The sequence below is a fragment of the Barbatula barbatula genome (assembly GCF_947034865.1).
Source record: "Barbatula barbatula genome assembly, chromosome: 23".
Taxonomy (NCBI): Eukaryota; Metazoa; Chordata; class Actinopteri; order Cypriniformes; family Nemacheilidae; genus Barbatula; species Barbatula barbatula.
In genome coordinates this window covers 17845210-17863088 of record NC_136786.1, presented here as the reverse complement: position 1 = coordinate 17863088, position 17879 = coordinate 17845210, and the positions used below count along the sequence as shown (strand labels likewise).

Below are 17879 nucleotides of genomic sequence, written 5' to 3'. Positions count from 1 at the left end.
AACATGATAAGATAATAAAAACCATCGAGTTATCTCACTTTGAAACCAAACTCTTCATATATTTTGTTGCATTGGTCATGTTTCACATTATAACGTATTTTGAGTTAAATGCACATCAATTACTGATCTGATACACGTAAACAGCACCAAAAATAGAAAACAAGCGATTATAAATGACGTTAGGCAGGTAACCGCCAACCTTACGCTGTTTGCGCTCAACAATCTGCGACCTTTACCCGCGGAGAAACAAAAGACGCCGTAATATGCTAAATGAACACTTCCGATTGGCTGCAGAAGTACGTGAATATTTGACCCCGCCCCCTCGTGAGGTAAGAGCAGAAAGTTTGTGCGCGAGCGTCTGTTGTTGAGTGAGCTCGAGACTACACATGCAGCGGAGCACCAGGTCATCTTTACCGTGATTTTACCGCGATTTACCGTGATTTTTAGGAGTTATTACGTCACTTTCTGTCGGGTTTTTCATCCACTCTTTGCAAAAACTTCAAAAAAGCGAATCATGACCCAGTTTAACAAGGGACCAGCCTACGGGTTATCTGCAGAGGTTAAAAACAAGGTAATGTGAAATTGAGCTTTCTACTTAAACATTTGATTTACAATATTGTTTGGTCTTGCTGCTATACGAGTTATTTAAAGGGTCAGACGTTCGTGTAACTTATTTGAGGATTTTGGGGCTTTTAAATCAAAGTTTTCTTTGCGAGGTACTTTTCCTTTTGTGTTGATGTGGGTCACATGTTTTCTACCTTTTTTTCGAAAAGTAAACGATGGTTATACACTGTTTCCATAGTTTAACTGTGGCATGTGTGGTAAATCCACACCATTGTGTGATGGCCATCATTTTAACACGTGATGGTGATCGATGTCTTAAAAAGCGAATAAATGAGCAATAATGTCGTTTTGAGTTGTGGTCGCTTGTATTACGTGTACTGTAGTTTGCATAAAGCCTGTATCTGTCGTCTGTGTCACCCTTTTAACAAGTTTACGATTAAAATATAAACATCTTCATTTTAGATTTGAGATCTAAAGATAAACCATATTGTTTTCACAAGGTCTGTACAGATGTGATGGACTCTCAAGATTTAATTTCTATGCTTAAATGTTGCTCTCAAAACACATGTTTCTAAGTAAAACATTCCCATTCAGATGTAAATGAAGGAGTAAGCTATGATGTTTATTTTGGGATAGCGGGACCGTTCTGGTGTTGTCTGTTACTTCTGGCATCTGTCCTTTAAAAAAATCAGACACAATGTTTAACAGTTATATTCATTATACCGTGCTAATTCAATAGAAGTTGTGCAAAGGACGTAACAAGAAACATGTGATCAATAAAAGTAATAAAAGTATGATCATTGCTTGGCCTCAAAATCAAAACTAAAATGGTGAAAGATTTGATGGGTATTGTTCTGAAGAGTCTGGTAGCTTCGGCGAATGAATTAAAGAATGGTCATTTCTTCAGCATGACATCATCTGTACTAAAGATGGGGGACTTAGATACGTGTACTGTTAAATTACACATATCTTAAAGAATAAAGTGCGTCATTGGTGTATGCCACATTTGTTCAGTCCTTCGGAAGTACAGGTCTGGGAATGCGAAGCATTCCTAAAATGTGACGGGAAGTATTGGATCAGCTGTGATGTGTATAATCTATTTCTTTAGAAGGGTTGAAGAGTTGACTTTGATCTGTCAAAGGGGTTTTCTCAGTAATGACATATTTGGCTCAATGAATGAATGTTGCATGTTTAGCTGTATACTTCACATTTTATAAAGGGATGCACCGATATGTACATTTTGGCCGATAGCAATAACCGATATATTGGCCGATATATTAATATAACATTTCCTAAGACTGAAACAAAAGGCAAAAACTGCTTTTATATGAAAACATTGACTGCGGAAAACAAGGACACCTTAGTTCTCCTTTTTTGCCTCAAAATCATGTACCGAGCCTACTTTACACTAGTTAAAGATTATTTAACCTTCAAACTTATCTGGTATATTTTTTATTCAACAAACAAATGACAGATGTTCTTCCCGGGCAGCCCAGAAAAATGTTCTTAATAGCCACAAGTATAACAGGACTCACAACAGAAGGATTCAAACAATATGCTTTTGTAATTCACACATTTATAAATACAGTATCTAAATCAACAATGTTTTGCTAATAGCAATGAGTGAATGATCACGACAGTAAGACAGTACTGTACTTTAACTGTGAGCCACTTGCAGCTGAAGAAGTTTTAACACGAGGAAATCATTTAAGATTTATCGGCTATAATATATCAGCCTAAATTTATTATCAGCCGATACTGATAACATTAAAAATGACCGTTTATCGTGCATCCCTAATTTTATATACTCTTCAAGGGTAAATATGTAGCATCTGGCTTAATTGCATTATATTGATCCTGACTAGTTGGTTTTTCAATCTATCATTTTTTTCGCTTTGGTCAAACTGCACATAGATTCTATTGAACATAGCAATGTTGATTCATCTGTAGTACGAGTAATCTTTATTTGTAGTGCTCACTCTTGGGCCTGTACATGAAGTGCTTTGAAATGAAAGTTTTGCATTTTCAAGTTTCGAGCAAATGTACATAAGGCTGACTGGTGTTTGGTTTACTTTGTAGAAACGATAGCATCTGGATCTTGCATTCGAAATGTAGGCTACGTTGTATATTTTTGGTCATGGCATAGTTATAAACAACAAGCCCATTCTTACACACATTCAATATTTGTTTTTCCTGTGTTCCTTGTAGAACTTACTTTTGAATGTTGTTCTTCGTGTTAGTTTCGAACCTTCTTTTGGGGTCATGGACTTTCCGGAGACTTGTTTGTCTTGTTTCTTGAGTTTCATCAGCAGCCTGCTGAAAGTCGAGAGCTGTTTTCAGGCTGAACTTTGCAATTGCGGGAAGTCCAATTTTGCAGCCAGTTTTAGACGTTTGAGTTTCAAGGTAATACCTTCTAATCAACTTAGACCAAATCCCTTTAAATGTCAATGAATCGCACCACGTTCTCAAATAGAATTAGTCCTCTTAAAATAAAACTTCTACAAATGACATAATTGCAATGGTTGTTTTTCCCATCAAACAAACCACCCTCTTATGGTTATAATGCTAGACACAACTGGTCATCCATTGCGGGCTTATTGTCAAATCATCATCCACTGTTCAACAGCACAGTAAAGATATTGTTCTGACAGGTTATTTTTTATGCTTGGAAGTGATGTCAACAACTTATTTATATCCTGAACGTTTGTGTTGCATTAGAGTAATTGTAATGTTTTTGTCATTTGCCAAACTGTTCAGTCAGAGAGAGGTCAAACAGGCGATCGTGGAGAAAAAAATGTTGGACGCCATCGGTGATGTCATGGTTGTTGCTAAAATGAATAAGGCTTGACAAAAAATGGGTGGGGCCCCTTTCCTCTGGATTCAAAGAGTAGACAATATAATAGAAAGACCCCCACCTTTCCTTCTCTATAATTTTACTATTGCTTAGTTTAATCTTTAGCTTAGGATAAATCATATTGAACAAAGGCAACAACTGGAACACAAGTATGTTTATAATTTAGCCTGGGTAAAATAATAGTAAAAGTAATACTTTACTGACCTTTTGTATTATTCTAGATCTGTTTTATTTGGCAGGATACAAAAGGTAGTTGTATTTTTTTGATGAAATTTATTGTCGCTGTTTCATAAATTGAAGGTAAATAAGATAAAAGTGCCAAAAAAAGTATCGAAAGGATTATATGTAGCCTACTACTCAATCATAATAACTTTGTTGAATTCTCATTTCTATGTGAGCATTTCTAAGATACTCCCATAGTGGGACAAAATACAACGTTGACCCAAAGTGACTTTGTTACAAACTTTCATTAAAATATCCTTATTTTAAAATAAATATACAGGTTTGTAACAACATTTGTATTTTTGGTTGAACTATTCCTTAGAATGGTTTTAGACCAACTGATTTGGTTTTAGCTCACTTTTTGCATACCTTTTGGATTTTCTTATCTCAATTTGTTTTGTGAATTAATTTACCTCTTTCCAGCAGTATTCCAGTTTTACCCAGCTGTCAGAACTTTGAACTTACGCCTAGACACAATTTACATGGAAGAATTTCCCTTGAAATGAAATTTTGGATGAAATTCAACCGTTGAGCCACCTTGATCTTCTCAAGCTTGGGAAACGGCTTTTTCTCACTGTAGTAAAATCATATTATGTTTGGCTCGACCTTCTCATTCAGTATCCATCCAAGCGTGCATGTCGTTCAGTCTGTGAGCATGGTGGCTTGGAAGTATGCCAGTGCTGGGACAACAAGTCAAGCCCCAGTGTCCTGGGAGAGGCCAAAGGGAGTAATGTCATAGGATTGAGGTCAGAACAAAGTGGTCACGGTGGTTCTTGGGTAAACCAATAACAGGTTAACCTGATGGTTTTGGTCCACAGCTTTAATGCACACATTCCATCTTGAATCTCAGCGTAAACAATCTTTATTGACGTTCTCTGTGACTGCTGATGGGCAACAGGCCCGGTAAGGGGTCCTAACATTCCCTCCAATGTGCTGATCAGCAATATTTTTCAGGATTGGTTTAGTCGAGTGTGGCTGCAGATGTTAACCCCGTGTTGCCGTTTTGGGAAAGACAGGAAAGTGTGTTTTTCTGAGGTTATTGTTCTGTTGGATCTCCTAGCAGTAGAAACATACTTAAACTATATTTAGAAAAAGATGACCAAAGTTCATTGGAAGTTTAAAAGCCTTTAAGCTTAAAGTCTTCTGTATAGTCATTCAGCAGGTGAAATCATTGATTTTTAGCATCATTGGGTCTTCATAGCATAATTTATCCAAAAATAAAACGCCTGTCATCATTTACTCTCTCATGTCGAAGAGCAACGTTCTAATAACCATTAAGGACACCTTAGCAACCTTCTTCACAAAAAAGTCTAGTTAGTATAACTGTTAGCCATTTGTAATGTCTTTGACTCATTGTGTCCCGTTTGAGATGTTTTGAAAGAGCATTTCTAGTTGACTTCACATGCATAGTAAAGCAAATCTCTCCACGTTGTCCGCTCCGCTGAGTGTTTCCAGAGCACAGAGTTAAATATTGTCTAATACTGGGCAGGTCTGGTTGCTCGGATGTGATTAAGTATGCATACTTAATGTCACCACGATCCATAGTAATATCCATGACGGTTCTTGTTCTTTTTAAGTCATCTTGGCTTTGCAAAGTAAAGTTATTAATGTAATAATTGTTTTAAAGCTTTGTTACTGAGTTTGTGTGTGTTTTATCCAAACCCAAGGTAAGAAGGTCTCTCCTTTGGTCCATGGTAGTACACCAGCACTGTTTTATCGATCTCTAAGGGATGAATTGATCGTGTCGTGTTGAGAGAGCCCTTTTGCCCCTGACCTTTTTTTAGTTTGCATGTTTGCTCGTTTTTTCGTGCAGTCATCAGTAAATGATTAGAATCAAGTTCAAGCTTTCCAGAATGTTCCATTTCTGCAAATGCCTCCAACATCTCCATCAAGAGCCAGGTCACTTTTCCATTTCTCTTCCCCTGGCAGGTTTCCCAGCGTACTGAATGAAAGAGACTTTTCCCATCTGTCAGTCTCATCGTTCAGCACGTTCTTGTACCTTATTGTCTGACTCATGTCTAATATAAATCTCAACAGTCAATGGCTCTTTATATAAGAGAACTAACATTTCTATGTAACCGAATGAACACATCTGAAACCGATCATTTTGGACTATTTGGAACGTAGTTCAATTCTGCAGTTCTTCAATGACAAACTGTACGGTTTAACTTTTTGCCTGTCATTATAGGCGCAAAGTCATCTTGCCTGACCTCAAATTGAACAAAGGATCTATCGCAGCGGCCCACGCATTATTTTTTCCTAGTGGTTTGAGCGTATGTTTGGGGACAGCATTATTGATCTTCAGTTCGCCGAGAGACCTTCTATGGATGTGTACGGGCCCTGAGCAATATCTAGTTGCATTTAAGTATCAGCTTTGTCCCCGGGCTTTCTACTGAAATTCTTGAGAAGAAAAAATATAGTTTATATTGAGGTCTTATTGTTTTAATCTCCAGACGAAAACTCATGATAAAAATGACAAACGGTTGATTTAATTCTCTTAAGTAACCTAGCTTAATATGCAGAAAATGTAAACACAGTCGCATTGTCCAAAACAATGTCAAACATTGTTTTGTTTTTGTAAGTATCCCAGCTTGCCTAGCAGCTGTTGCTCGACCAATGAGGCGAGGGCTGGACTGTTTATGTATGTTTGTCCAATGCCAGTGGGGGAACATGTTTGAAAACAACAGTAAAACTTTTCCATTATTTTACTTTTTATACCGATTGGTGTCTTTGAAGAATAACTGTGATATAATTTGTGTACCTTAAAGAGGGAAGGGGTTGAGTGAGCCGTTGGTTGCAATTCACAACTTCACCTATAGTTGCCGCTAAATTTCATTCCTACTGCTGAGAACATCTTCTGCACTCTCACTGTATATCTCTTGCTCTCCCGCCCAGATCTTAACATCTACATTTAGCTTTGTCTTTCGATGACCTGACTCTAAGAGACGTGCTTGAAATGAAACCCCTGGGATGGTGACCGTTTCCTGAATTTATTTTAATAATATCTTCGCAGCGCTTTGCAGTAATTGCACATGCAGAAATGACTATTCTATGGTTGTTTACGCATCCTGTTGTTTCTTTTTTTATGTAGAACACTAGAGGAGGGCATATGTATGTCCATGTTTGTCTAGGGTTGTCCACGCTGCTTTTCCCAAACAAAGAAAGAACAGTAAACAAGCCTAACAAAGAGCTGTAAAAGTGGTCTGTTTTTAATTGTTTTATTATGGATGTGCGAGACCACTCGAATACGAATATGTCTGCTACAGAAAATAAGATGACTCTAAAATGAAACTATTCTGAACTACAATGTTTCATCATTTAAAGTGAACATTTTTAAATACTAAATTTAAATAAAACCTTCTCGCATACGCTTTCTATCAGTCGGGCTCAGAAAAGATTTTGCACCATTGATATTTCAAATGGATCATATATATACACATAACAATTTATTATTATTTTTATTTTAGGCTAGTCTACTAGACGTCGTAGCCTGATTTGTGCTTTGTTTGTTTGTTTTATGAAGCTATCACGACCACGTCTTATGATCTTACTTTTAAAAAATAAGAAATGTTTGTTGTTGTTTTTTGGTGAACTAGTCTGCCATTTGTTCTGTTGTTCATTTTGACCTCCGTGTTCAATGCCAACAGGCTCATGATGCTATTTACAGTCAGATAGCCACAAACTAACCAGAATACTTAGCACTAGGGTTCAATGACCTTCGAGATTTTTTGAGGGTCGACTATTATGTGATAAGTCACATCGACGTTGACTAGTCGATGATGTCATTGATAAATAAAGCCAGGGAATGTTTTGCAACGGGATTTGATGGGTGTGGGCAGTAAAACACTCGTGTGTGTTTGTGGGGGGCTGCGGGAGAATGGCAGGACCCCCGCAAAATAGCCTGCTCCAAATACATAGTATCGAAATACAAATAAACTGTTGTTGCACACGAGCAACGACAACTAAACTAAAATAAAACCAGAAGCGGGTGGGAATGACATCCGTCCCGCGCGCAGTTCCTTGGAACCTTGGTCAGCCGTCGTCTTAAAGGTGCAGTGTCAAAGAAATCCCATTACCAAGCTTTAAATGTCGTACAAGAGTATTCATGACGACTAGTATGTGCAACAATGCAGCTCAATGCTTTGTCGTTGACTGAATCACATGTCAGAATTACATCACACGCTTTAAACGCAAACAGCCCAACTCTGAAACAAAGTATGAAGCCTAACAACATCGAAAAAGAGTTCTGTTCAATCTGATTGAATTAAGCTGCATGTGATGGGTATCCAAAGGCTCTGGTGGAGTTAACATCAAAGAAAACATGTCTATTGATTTAAAATGTTATGGTCTGTCTGTCATGTGGTTTAAGATCAGCCAAGCACAATACAGTGGCTGAGATAAGCATGCGTGTATGAATACTGAAATGTACAATTGCAGTCCAGAGGATGATGACGATGATGTATGGACAATGTACAGCAGACCCCGCAAAGCCAGTTTGACTCCTGAATGAATGATGTTTAGATGTCTCACTCATTGGCCTATTCCTTCTGTCACTCACAGATCGCGCAGAAATATGACCTACAGAAGGAGGAGGAGCTTCGTTTCTGGATCGAGGAGGTGACGGGAATGCCCATCGGAGAAAACTTTCAGAAGGGGCTGAGGGATGGTGTCATTCTTTGCGAGTGAGTCTATGTCCTAACAGTTGTCTTAGCTTAAAGGAGAAGTTGACTTTCGAAATGAAAATTCTGTCATCATTTACTCACCGTCTTGTCATTTCAAACCTGTGTGACTTTCTTTCTTCCGCAGAAGACAAAAGAAGATATTTTGAAAAATGTTGAAAAACAGCCCCCCATTCACTTGCATTGGTTACAGTGGAAGTAAATGAGGGGCTGTGCTGTTCTGTTACCGTCATTTTTCTAAATATCTTCTTTTGAGTTCTGCGGCTCTCTATCTTACCCTAATATTTATCAGCTTAAGCAAGGACTATGCCTTTGTTAAATTATGATATTTCAGTCACTTTTATTAAAATGCCTTAGATAAAAATATTACTGGTGTGCATCTTGAGACAAAACAATGGGAGTGACATATTTAGATATGTCATAGCACTTTATTTTCAGTTTAGACGGCTCAAACGTTTATTTCAGTCTGGGATTAGTCTTAAGCCTTGTCTTTGAAACCGGGCAATAATGTTACGTGATACTTATGTAATATAAATGAATGTTTACTTGACTTTTTCTATTTTATACTTTTTAGATTAATGAACAAACATCAGCCTGGATCCATAAAGAAAATAAACCACTCACAGGTGAACTGGCATAAGGTAAATATTTTTAAGCTAATGTTTTTTTCACATGACACAATGTTGCATAGCCAAAATACATTTAGATCTTTGTTCTCATTATATTTTTTTGGGTAAACACAAAGTGGAATGAAGAATAAATGGACCCATTCACACATTCTTCAACACATCCTCCAACAACTAGCTCTTTTATCCTTAAAGAAAAAGCAGAGGTAACCAGTTAGGTTACTAGGAAACACACCCTCACTGTTCCTGTTGTTGTCTCAGTTAGAGAATCTTGGGAACTTCATCAAAGCCATCTTGGCCTACGGACTGAAGCACAACGACATCTTTGAAGCCAACGACCTCTTTGAAAACGGGAACATGACACAGGTCCAGACCACACTTCTCGCTTTGGCCAGCATGGTACGTTTAATATCCAGAGGGAATTCGCTCCTTAATTTAAACATCTTTCTGATCATTGAATAATGTAATAGATAATCTTAATAAATAATTACCAAACATTTTTTTTCCAACAGGCAAAGACCAAAGGCATAGAAACACACACTGATATTGGGGTGAAATACGCAGATAAGCAGCAGAGGTGTTTTGATGAAGAGAAGATGAAGGCGGGCCAGTGTGTCATTGGACTTCAGGTTATAAAAGCACTTCTCATAACATTCTTAATGTTTGTGCATGCATAACATAAAAAAAACCTAAGCGCAGTTGTTTATTGAGACAATATGTGTATATATATATATTTACTTTTATGTAAGTTGAATTTATTTTTATTTCAGTTTTTTTTTAATTGACAATTTTAGAACCTTAAACTTATTTCAGCTTTCAAATCTTGTGGTTTTCAAATAATATATAGACCAGTGACCATGTTGAAAATATTAGGACCAACGTTGTTTATGTATGCATTTGTTTATAAAACGTCATGTAATTTAATTAAAATATGAATGATTAAAGTGTTTGTACATATCCTTTCAGATGGGAACCAACAAATGCGCAAGCCAGGCTGGCATGACCGCTTACGGGACCAGGAGACACCTGTACGACCCAAAGACACAAACAGAGAAGCCCTACGACCAGACCACCATCAGCCTGCAAATGGGCACCAACAAAGGAGCTAGCCAGGTACACCCATTCAACACAACACCCAAAATGAACCTCGATTACCAAAAGTATACAAAATCTAATAATAATTTTAACAATTATCTTTCTCCAGGCTGGTATGTCTGCTCCAGGCACCAGGCGGGATATCTTTGACCAAAAGGCAGCCATGCAGCCATTGGACAACTCCACCATCTCATTGCAGATGGGCACCAATAAAGTGGCGTCTCAGAAGGGCATGAGCGTGTACGGGCTGGGCAGGCAGGTGTACGATCCCAAATACTGCGCTACCGCCACGGATGCCGTCGTTCACACCAACGGGAGCCAGGGCACGGGCACAAACGGTTCGGAAATCAGCGACAGTGACTATCAGGCGGAATATCAGGATGAAGAGTATCAGGGAGGATACCATGACGAGTACAGAGGGCACTACAAGGACCAGGGCATCGACTACTAGAGAAAGAATGTTAAAGCAGTATTATCACATGTATGTCAACGAAGCAAGTCTTTTGCTATGCCTTTCGTCTCCCACAATTAAGCCCACCCCTCCAGGTCATGTGTGTGGGTGGCAGGGTCTTAATCTCACATCTGCCGTCTTAATGGTGAAATTGAGTTGTTATTTTTAAACATATTATATGAAGTATGGAAGAAGTTCCAGTTGTGCAGGCATTTGTTAGTTTGCTCTGTGCTTTGCTTTTTTGTGGCTTAAGTTCTTCGAGCATCTTGAAAGCGCATTTTCATTCAATTTTTGCTACACACCAATGCATGGCAGACTAAAAAAAGCCTTTTAAAGACATTCCATTTTAATTAAATGAAATTTTTAATTTCCATATCACTGGAAGTATATTAAATCTGAAGTTTTTGCAAACTGGACAACCTAAACAACATTCCACTATATTTCTTTATATCGTTTATTATTTTACGTGCCATAATATCCGATTTGTTTCCTATTGTATTTATTGCCCTGCTTTTCAGTATAAACCATTCTTCTGTCATGTGGTTCTTTTGATATGAATAAGTTTTATGTTATAAATAAACTATTGAAATATCAGTTCTCTAAGCATCTATTTAGCAAACTACATTTGCATTCTGACCTTTGAAGTATTGCATCTTTATCATCATCTTCAAATTCTAATTGCTCTCTATAATTTGATCAGAATTAAATGAAGACGAAAAAGTCAGGCTTGTTTTTTTTGGGGAGTTAGAGTGGCGGTTTGCAGTTGCCCTGCGATGCTGAGGTGTGGTTTCTGTACAGCCCTGATTTCATTACTTGGTTCCGTGCTTGTGCATATTTTATGAGGGTGAATTGAAGTGGCACAGGGCCTTAGCGCAGCTATAAATCTTGTGTTTTTGAGGCTACCCTCAGAGACGTTTGGAAGCTGCTCCTCCTGCCGATAGCCAACAGTTTCTGGAAACGGTTATATAACCACAGCGTGCAGAATCTAAAGTAGAGCAACTCGATCAAGCAAGTCAGAGTTAAGAGTAAATCATGCAAATGCTGCGTCTTGTGCTTGTGTGGACTTTCCATCCTTATAGATTTGGTTTCAAGTGAATTCTTTGGCACATGGATTTTATTTTAGAAATGAAGAGACTGAATCGTTTTATCCTTAACATCCAGTTAAAGTCCAGTTAAAATGCTTCCAATGAAATGGATTCGGGACATCTTGCACACCACTAAAATGAATCACTCTTGTGTCATGACCTTTCTGGCTTCCAGTGGGCCGCATTGTGTGCCAAAACTCTGCTGAATAGCAAAATAGTGCGAGCATGGAACATTCCAGAAGTGTTGAGCCAGTTTGCCGATGCCCTGCCAGTTTGGGCTAGCCTGCGGGACGCTTCAAACGACATCAGAAGAGGTTTTATATGTACAGAAAATGACACGTTTGAGTTGCATTATGGGTCATTCAGATACACGCCATCTAACTCCACAGGGCATAAAGTTTTATACCATGACGACCCGGGGCAATGAAAGGCCCAATAATACGTTTGTTTTATATAAAGAATCTTCCCCCAATACGTTTGGTGGTTTTCAGAAAAGCACATAAACGAAGAACTGAGAGTCTAGGATTGCATTATTGCTGTCAAGAGCACGTGTTTCTGTTGTTGGTGAACTTAGTTGAACTGGCATTGTGAAAATAAGTGAGTCCACATGAGGAGCACAAAAGCATCTCCGCACGTACGGGACGGTCCAGCAGCCAGGACAGTCGCCAGACCACCAATGAGAAAGCGAAGGCATTCGCGGTAGCCCCGTCTCGCCCCTCTGTGTTGCTGTGGGATAATCAACGCTTTGTGTGAGCCGTGGAATCCAGGACAAAAACGCAAGACTCGATTATAGAAAAGTCTAAAACAGACTGTTACTGCAGCAACCATTGAAAGGCCTTTAAAGCAAGACAAGAGTTGAGCTGTTAAAGGGATAGTTCAGTTAAAAAGAACAAATCCTGTCATTTGGACATCCGGTTCAAAACCTGTATAGCGCTCTATTTGCTGTGAAGCACAAACGGAGATATTTTGAGAAATGTTTTAGTGGTTTTGTGTTCATACTATGGAAGTCAACGTTCTTTAAAATATCTCCAAAATATGTTCTGCGGAAGAAAGTCGACTACCCAGGAAATGAGAAAAATCTAGTCTAGCAATGAGATTTTAGGGTACGGTATGTCGTGTTTTTGAACATTACTATAGTAAATATTAAAGCACACTCGAGTATTTACTACAGTAAATCCATTTACTATTGGGCTAGTTAATACTACAGAGTACTTTAGTATAGTATAGTACTACAATATATTACACTGTAAAATAATATTATAATATATAGTAATATTCATGGAGCAATGAAATGCATGCTTTTCTCTACCACATTTTAAAAATATGTGAATATTGTGTCAACATTTCTCTAAACTTTCCATTTTCCTACAGTGCGGTATGCAAGTTACTACGGTAAATATGTTGTATACTAGTACTTTTCATTTAGGATATTATATTAAACTTGTGCTATGAGAGGAGGTTTATTCATTTCCAAATCCCTCTTGCAATATGTTAAACACACACACCGTACTTTTGAACCTCAGCCAGCACTTATCTTTACAGAGATAGCAGTTTCTGCTTCTGTCTATTGATTTCATTTCCCACAACAGAAACATGATAACAGTGATCAGGTGCGTGGAAGCACATCAGGGATCCAAAGACTGTCGAGTTGGTGGTGCGTAGACAGCCTGGAGTTTATTAACAGATCGCCAGGGGTCTCGGTCTGGAACCGTTGAAGGGGAGGAGTGGATCAAGAACAAAGATACAGTATATTGGTCCTCAGACAAAAGCGCTTGAAGGAATTGGTTTTCTGACTGCTGATCAACATGAGATGAAACCAAATGAGTTTTAACCAAAATGTTTTAACCAGCTGGCCATTTTGTCTTGCCGTTATACATCTGAGCGTCAATGACTCCGTCTGTACTTGGATGCCTTTGGCTCACAATGATCCATCAGTTTTGTCTCAACCCAACGTTTAAAAGGACATTTTTCCTCATTCTCGTCATGAAGAACTGAGATGTGAGGTTTAATGAGAACCCTATATAGTTTCAAGGGGAGCTCTGAGTTTAAATAACGCTGAATAAAAGCTGCGTCTGTGACATCTGAAACTTCCTCGCATGCCTGTGGATATTTTTTAGCAGGACGCTCACATTCCCCAGACTAGGCATTTCAGAACATAGGTCCAGTATTGATTCTTTTCCGTATAAATCTAAACCGACCGCCTCTAGATATTCTGCTCTGAACGTGTGAGATGAATTTCTTTTTAATGTCCGGGAGGAAATCTGTGCTTTCTATTAAAATTCCAAAAGTATTCTTTCTTCATTAAAGGGAGTCGCTCTGTTAGTGCCTCCTGTAGATCTAAAACAGCTGTATCTTAATCGAGACACATATGTCATCCTGAGTTCATGTTTTTATGGCCAAAATGATCCTTCATTCCTTTATGCTTTGGCATCCGAGCACATTTCCAGCGAGGTGATAGCGTGATAACTATACCACAAGGCTATGACATCATCTCTTCAAAAATGCAAGCCACATTCTTCCTCCGTGATGTTAAATCTCTCACGTTTGTAAGAGGAGGTAAGACTTCCTCTGTTTAACAACCAATTAGTTTCTTCTATTTACAGATGGAAAACAGTAACAGTTATGACCCGGACTTTACATGGGTTCAATGTTAGGCCTATTTATAGGATTTAACATATACGTTAAAGGTATAGTTCAACCAAAATTGTATTGTCATTTCAAACCTTAATGACTTTCTTTCTTCACTTTAAAAACAAATCTGGATCTTACGAGCGCTTCTGCTTCAGTAAGTTTCCTTTGGATCAGGACATGTATGGATTTGGAGATGGGTTTATGCGTGTAGAGTACCGTTTTATGTCAAGTTCCTTTTTTAGAACGTACTGTAATAGAGGACGTTCTCTTATTTACTGTTAGATTTTCTTTTCTCCTTTCTAGCAACCTTTTCAGGAAAGTAAATGCGCCAATAGAAGTCATCTAAAAACAAGTGAGGCATGTCACAGATCCACCAAGTTCAGATTTATTGGCCTGGGAATTATGACTCTCGATTTCTTCCAAAGTACTTCAAGATGATTCACCAACCAATGAGGATAACAAAGAATAGACCATGTGAACAAACTCTAAATAAGTCAAAGAGGAAGAAAGGAAATAGCCGCTCGCTTTGGCAATGAATCGCTAGACCAAAAAATCGGACTTTCCTATATTTTTCGGGGTGGGGGATTGTTGAAACCATGCCACAAAGTGCAGTCTGTTTCATTCGAGTCATTTTGAATGCTCTTTGTTCAGGAGGAATTCAACTGAAGTGCCCAGACTTTACTGGTTTGAGTAATGTAAAGGTTCTGGAACGTTACATAACCTCGCTGTGAATGGATAAACCACTGCTCTCTTTCTCTCTCTCACACACAGCAGTAGGTTTTTTTCGGACTGCTGGACTGTGGTGGCGTTGTTCCAAACAGAAGGTTGTCTGTATTTCTAAACCCGTTCCCCTCAAGGTAGGAATGTCAATGTGGGCTAACAACCAACTTACGGTGATGTTACTGACAAACTAGTTTAGACGAGGTAGCCTCCTGGTTTAGGATTGAAATAAAGTGAAACTTTAACGCATAACCATCCTTACATTTACATTTAGTCATTTAAGCAGACGCTTTTATCCAAAGAGACTTACAAAGAGTTCGGGGAGCAATGTTATTCCCCTTCTAGTTCATAGAATTTGTAATCTCTTAGAAAATGAATACATGTAATAGAATTTGTATCATCTTAAATATCCAAACAAATGTTAAAAGAATCACATCAGCCTTTGGTGTCGCTCGTGAGGTTTTTGAAATAAAATAGTCGATTGATTTTTGAGGCCTGACTCCGCGTCTCTTTATCCACCTGAAAAACTGCTCTAATTTCACGGATGCAGCCAGTACTATTGGCATCGATCCCAACTTGTGCTTTGCCGCAAGTCTAAAGCCGGAAAAACAACCCTTGGCCTGTTCTGGTTGAACTGTGGGAAAAAGGAACGGGCTGAATCTATTTGATCTCTTCATTTTCGACACCAGACATCTTAGCTTATGTCTGTGCTGCACATGCATAGAATGAATTGTAATTTGGACACCCTGACTTGGTAAAGGAAGGCTGTAAAATCTTCTGTAAATCTTTACATCTACACATTTTTAATATGCTTTGTATATATAGATCATTTAAGCATATACTAAGCAATAACATGGCCATTATTTATATGGTCTAGTTGGTGGCTAAAAATGTATGAAGCTTACAATATTCTTTCGTTTCTAAACTTTCATCTGCAGAATCCAACAGCATTGGATCCCATTGTATGGAAACCACAGAGACATTTCTCAAAACATCTTCTTTTAGGTTTCACACAAGATGAGGGCAAATAAATGATGAGTTTTCATCAAATTCATCATTTTCAAGAGGCCGCAAACTCGAATCCAGTGATGCAACTTGCTAGATTGTTCACTTCGGCGGACAGCACAGGCTTTATAAATAAAACAAAGCTTTTACGAAATCACACCCCTGTTTGTCGGGAATTCCCTATATCTAGAATGTGTTTGCTCAGTTAGGTCACTCTCTGTTTCCTCAGGAAGCGCCACAGGACGGATATTTTCCATATGGGGGGCATAGTTGTAGCTAAAGCCCAAGGTTGGTGACAGAGATACAGGAATGAAACACGAAACACAGATACCTCTGCATATTGAGATTATTGAGTATCTCAGATAACACTTGTGACATAACTATGCATGAATCGTACAGCATGTGGCTTCTTAACACGTTCACATAACACATTCAACCAATCATAGAACTTCATCAATTAAATCTCTTCAAAGGTAATACTGAGAGTATACCTGCAGGACTTTAAAGTGACACTATGAATATAGTTTGTGTCTCTCACAATGAACAAAAAGTTAAGGAGAAATCTGGCATTCTGGCAAGGAAGGTAAATATCCGTGGATTGTCTGCCATCTCGTGGCGAGTTTAAGTAACTGCACGTTTATAATTGTGTTTCCTGTAACAAAATCTATGACACTTTGTGTCAATGCACTTTGGGCACTATTGGCATTGATACAGATGCTGAATCATACTGTACCCGGCATCGGTCTCTAATCTTTACACATGGAGCTGCAGCTGTCCCACTGCACTTTCATTTCAGTTCATTTCCATCTCATTGTTTTGCTTGAATTCTCAAGCTTTAATATGAATATGATCTGCAGGCTATTGTAAATCATTTCTATGTCATGACTTTTAAATAGCCTGTGTGCGTGTGTTATGAAATGTATAATACTAGTAAACTTGCCCTGTCTTGATAACAACCACATGAGATCAAAATACATCCCACTAGATGTAAAACTGTATGTTTGAAATCGACTAAATAAACTGTTCAGTCAATATAATGTAACGTGGGTGTGTACGAAATGCCAACATTCAGGTTAGAACGCAATCCAAGGGAACATTGGTTCGTTTATGACACGCCTGGCTGTTGATCGCAGTTTCCTTCAAACCCTTGCTACATCAGTGTGGACTGCATGAGGTAATTCACTTTACAAGTTCCAAGCTAAAACAAGGACCTCACAGGACTCAGTAAAATATCTCAAATTAGAAAATGGTTCTAAAATAGCTGAATAATGAGAATGGTGATTATGATTTGAATGTGCTGATGAATGGTGTTAAATGTTACCCGAGGTTATCTGACAAAACCTTTTTTGGCCCGAGAAATGGAGTATCAAAAATACAGCATGGCATTACCAACACTACCATGGCGTATCTAACGCGTAAAAGTGAACCAGTTACGAGTCGAGTGCCATAAATATTCACATGTTATTTTTGTATTTTCAAGTGAAGGTCTTGAAGATTAAGATCCAATACGGATTCTTATTATTAATAATATTGGCTATAATTATGTTTTCTAGTTGTTATTTGGATTTAAAGGGGTCATTTGACATGGCTAAAACAAATATAATCCTTTGTTTTAGGTGTAATGCAATGTGTATACACGATTTAAGGTTAAAAACGCTGCATTTTCCACATTCCGTGCATGTTTGTATTTCCTCTCTCTTCCTGCCTCCCTGAAACACGCAGATGTTTAACAAAGCTCTGAAAAACTATTGGCCAGTTAACCAGTGCGTAGTGATTGGTCGAATACTGCAAGCGTGTGACAGAAATGGGACACCACGATCTGACGTAGATTTGTGGGGGTGTGGTCACACGAGGCGTTTGATTGCCGAGTGAACCAGTGCGTAGTGATTGGTCGAATACTGCAAGCGTGTGACGCCTCTTACCATATTTGGAACATCACGATCTGAC

General features: G+C 38.4%; 1 protein-coding gene across 1 annotated transcript; it reads left to right on the top strand.

Moving 5' to 3' along the window:
- The first annotated feature begins 276 nt into the window (after nucleotides 1-276).
- cnn3a (calponin 3, acidic a) lies at nucleotides 277-11355 on the top strand. The gene is made up of 7 exons (XM_079447575.1): nucleotides 277-571; nucleotides 8201-8322; nucleotides 8894-8960; nucleotides 9207-9344; nucleotides 9458-9574; nucleotides 9912-10058; nucleotides 10150-11355. Exons 1-7 carry the CDS (start codon nucleotides 515-517, stop codon nucleotides 10489-10491), a joined length of 990 nt encoding a protein of 329 aa, XP_079303701.1. The 5' UTR covers nucleotides 277-514; the 3' UTR covers nucleotides 10492-11355.
- Nucleotides 11356-17879: the final 6524 nt, after the last annotated feature.

Excerpts from the sequence above, each read along its gene's own strand:
- cnn3a (XM_079447575.1), top strand. The coding sequence starts at position 515 with ATGACCCAGTTTAACAAGGGACCAGCCTACGGGTTATCTGCAGAGGTT. Across the intron at positions 9,575-9,911 it reads AGTGTGTCATTGGACTTCAG|ATGGGAACCAACAAATGCGC; the intron begins GTTATAAAAGCA and ends ATATCCTTTCAG. Across the intron at positions 10,059-10,149 it reads CCAACAAAGGAGCTAGCCAG|GCTGGTATGTCTGCTCCAGG; the intron begins GTACACCCATTC and ends ATCTTTCTCCAG.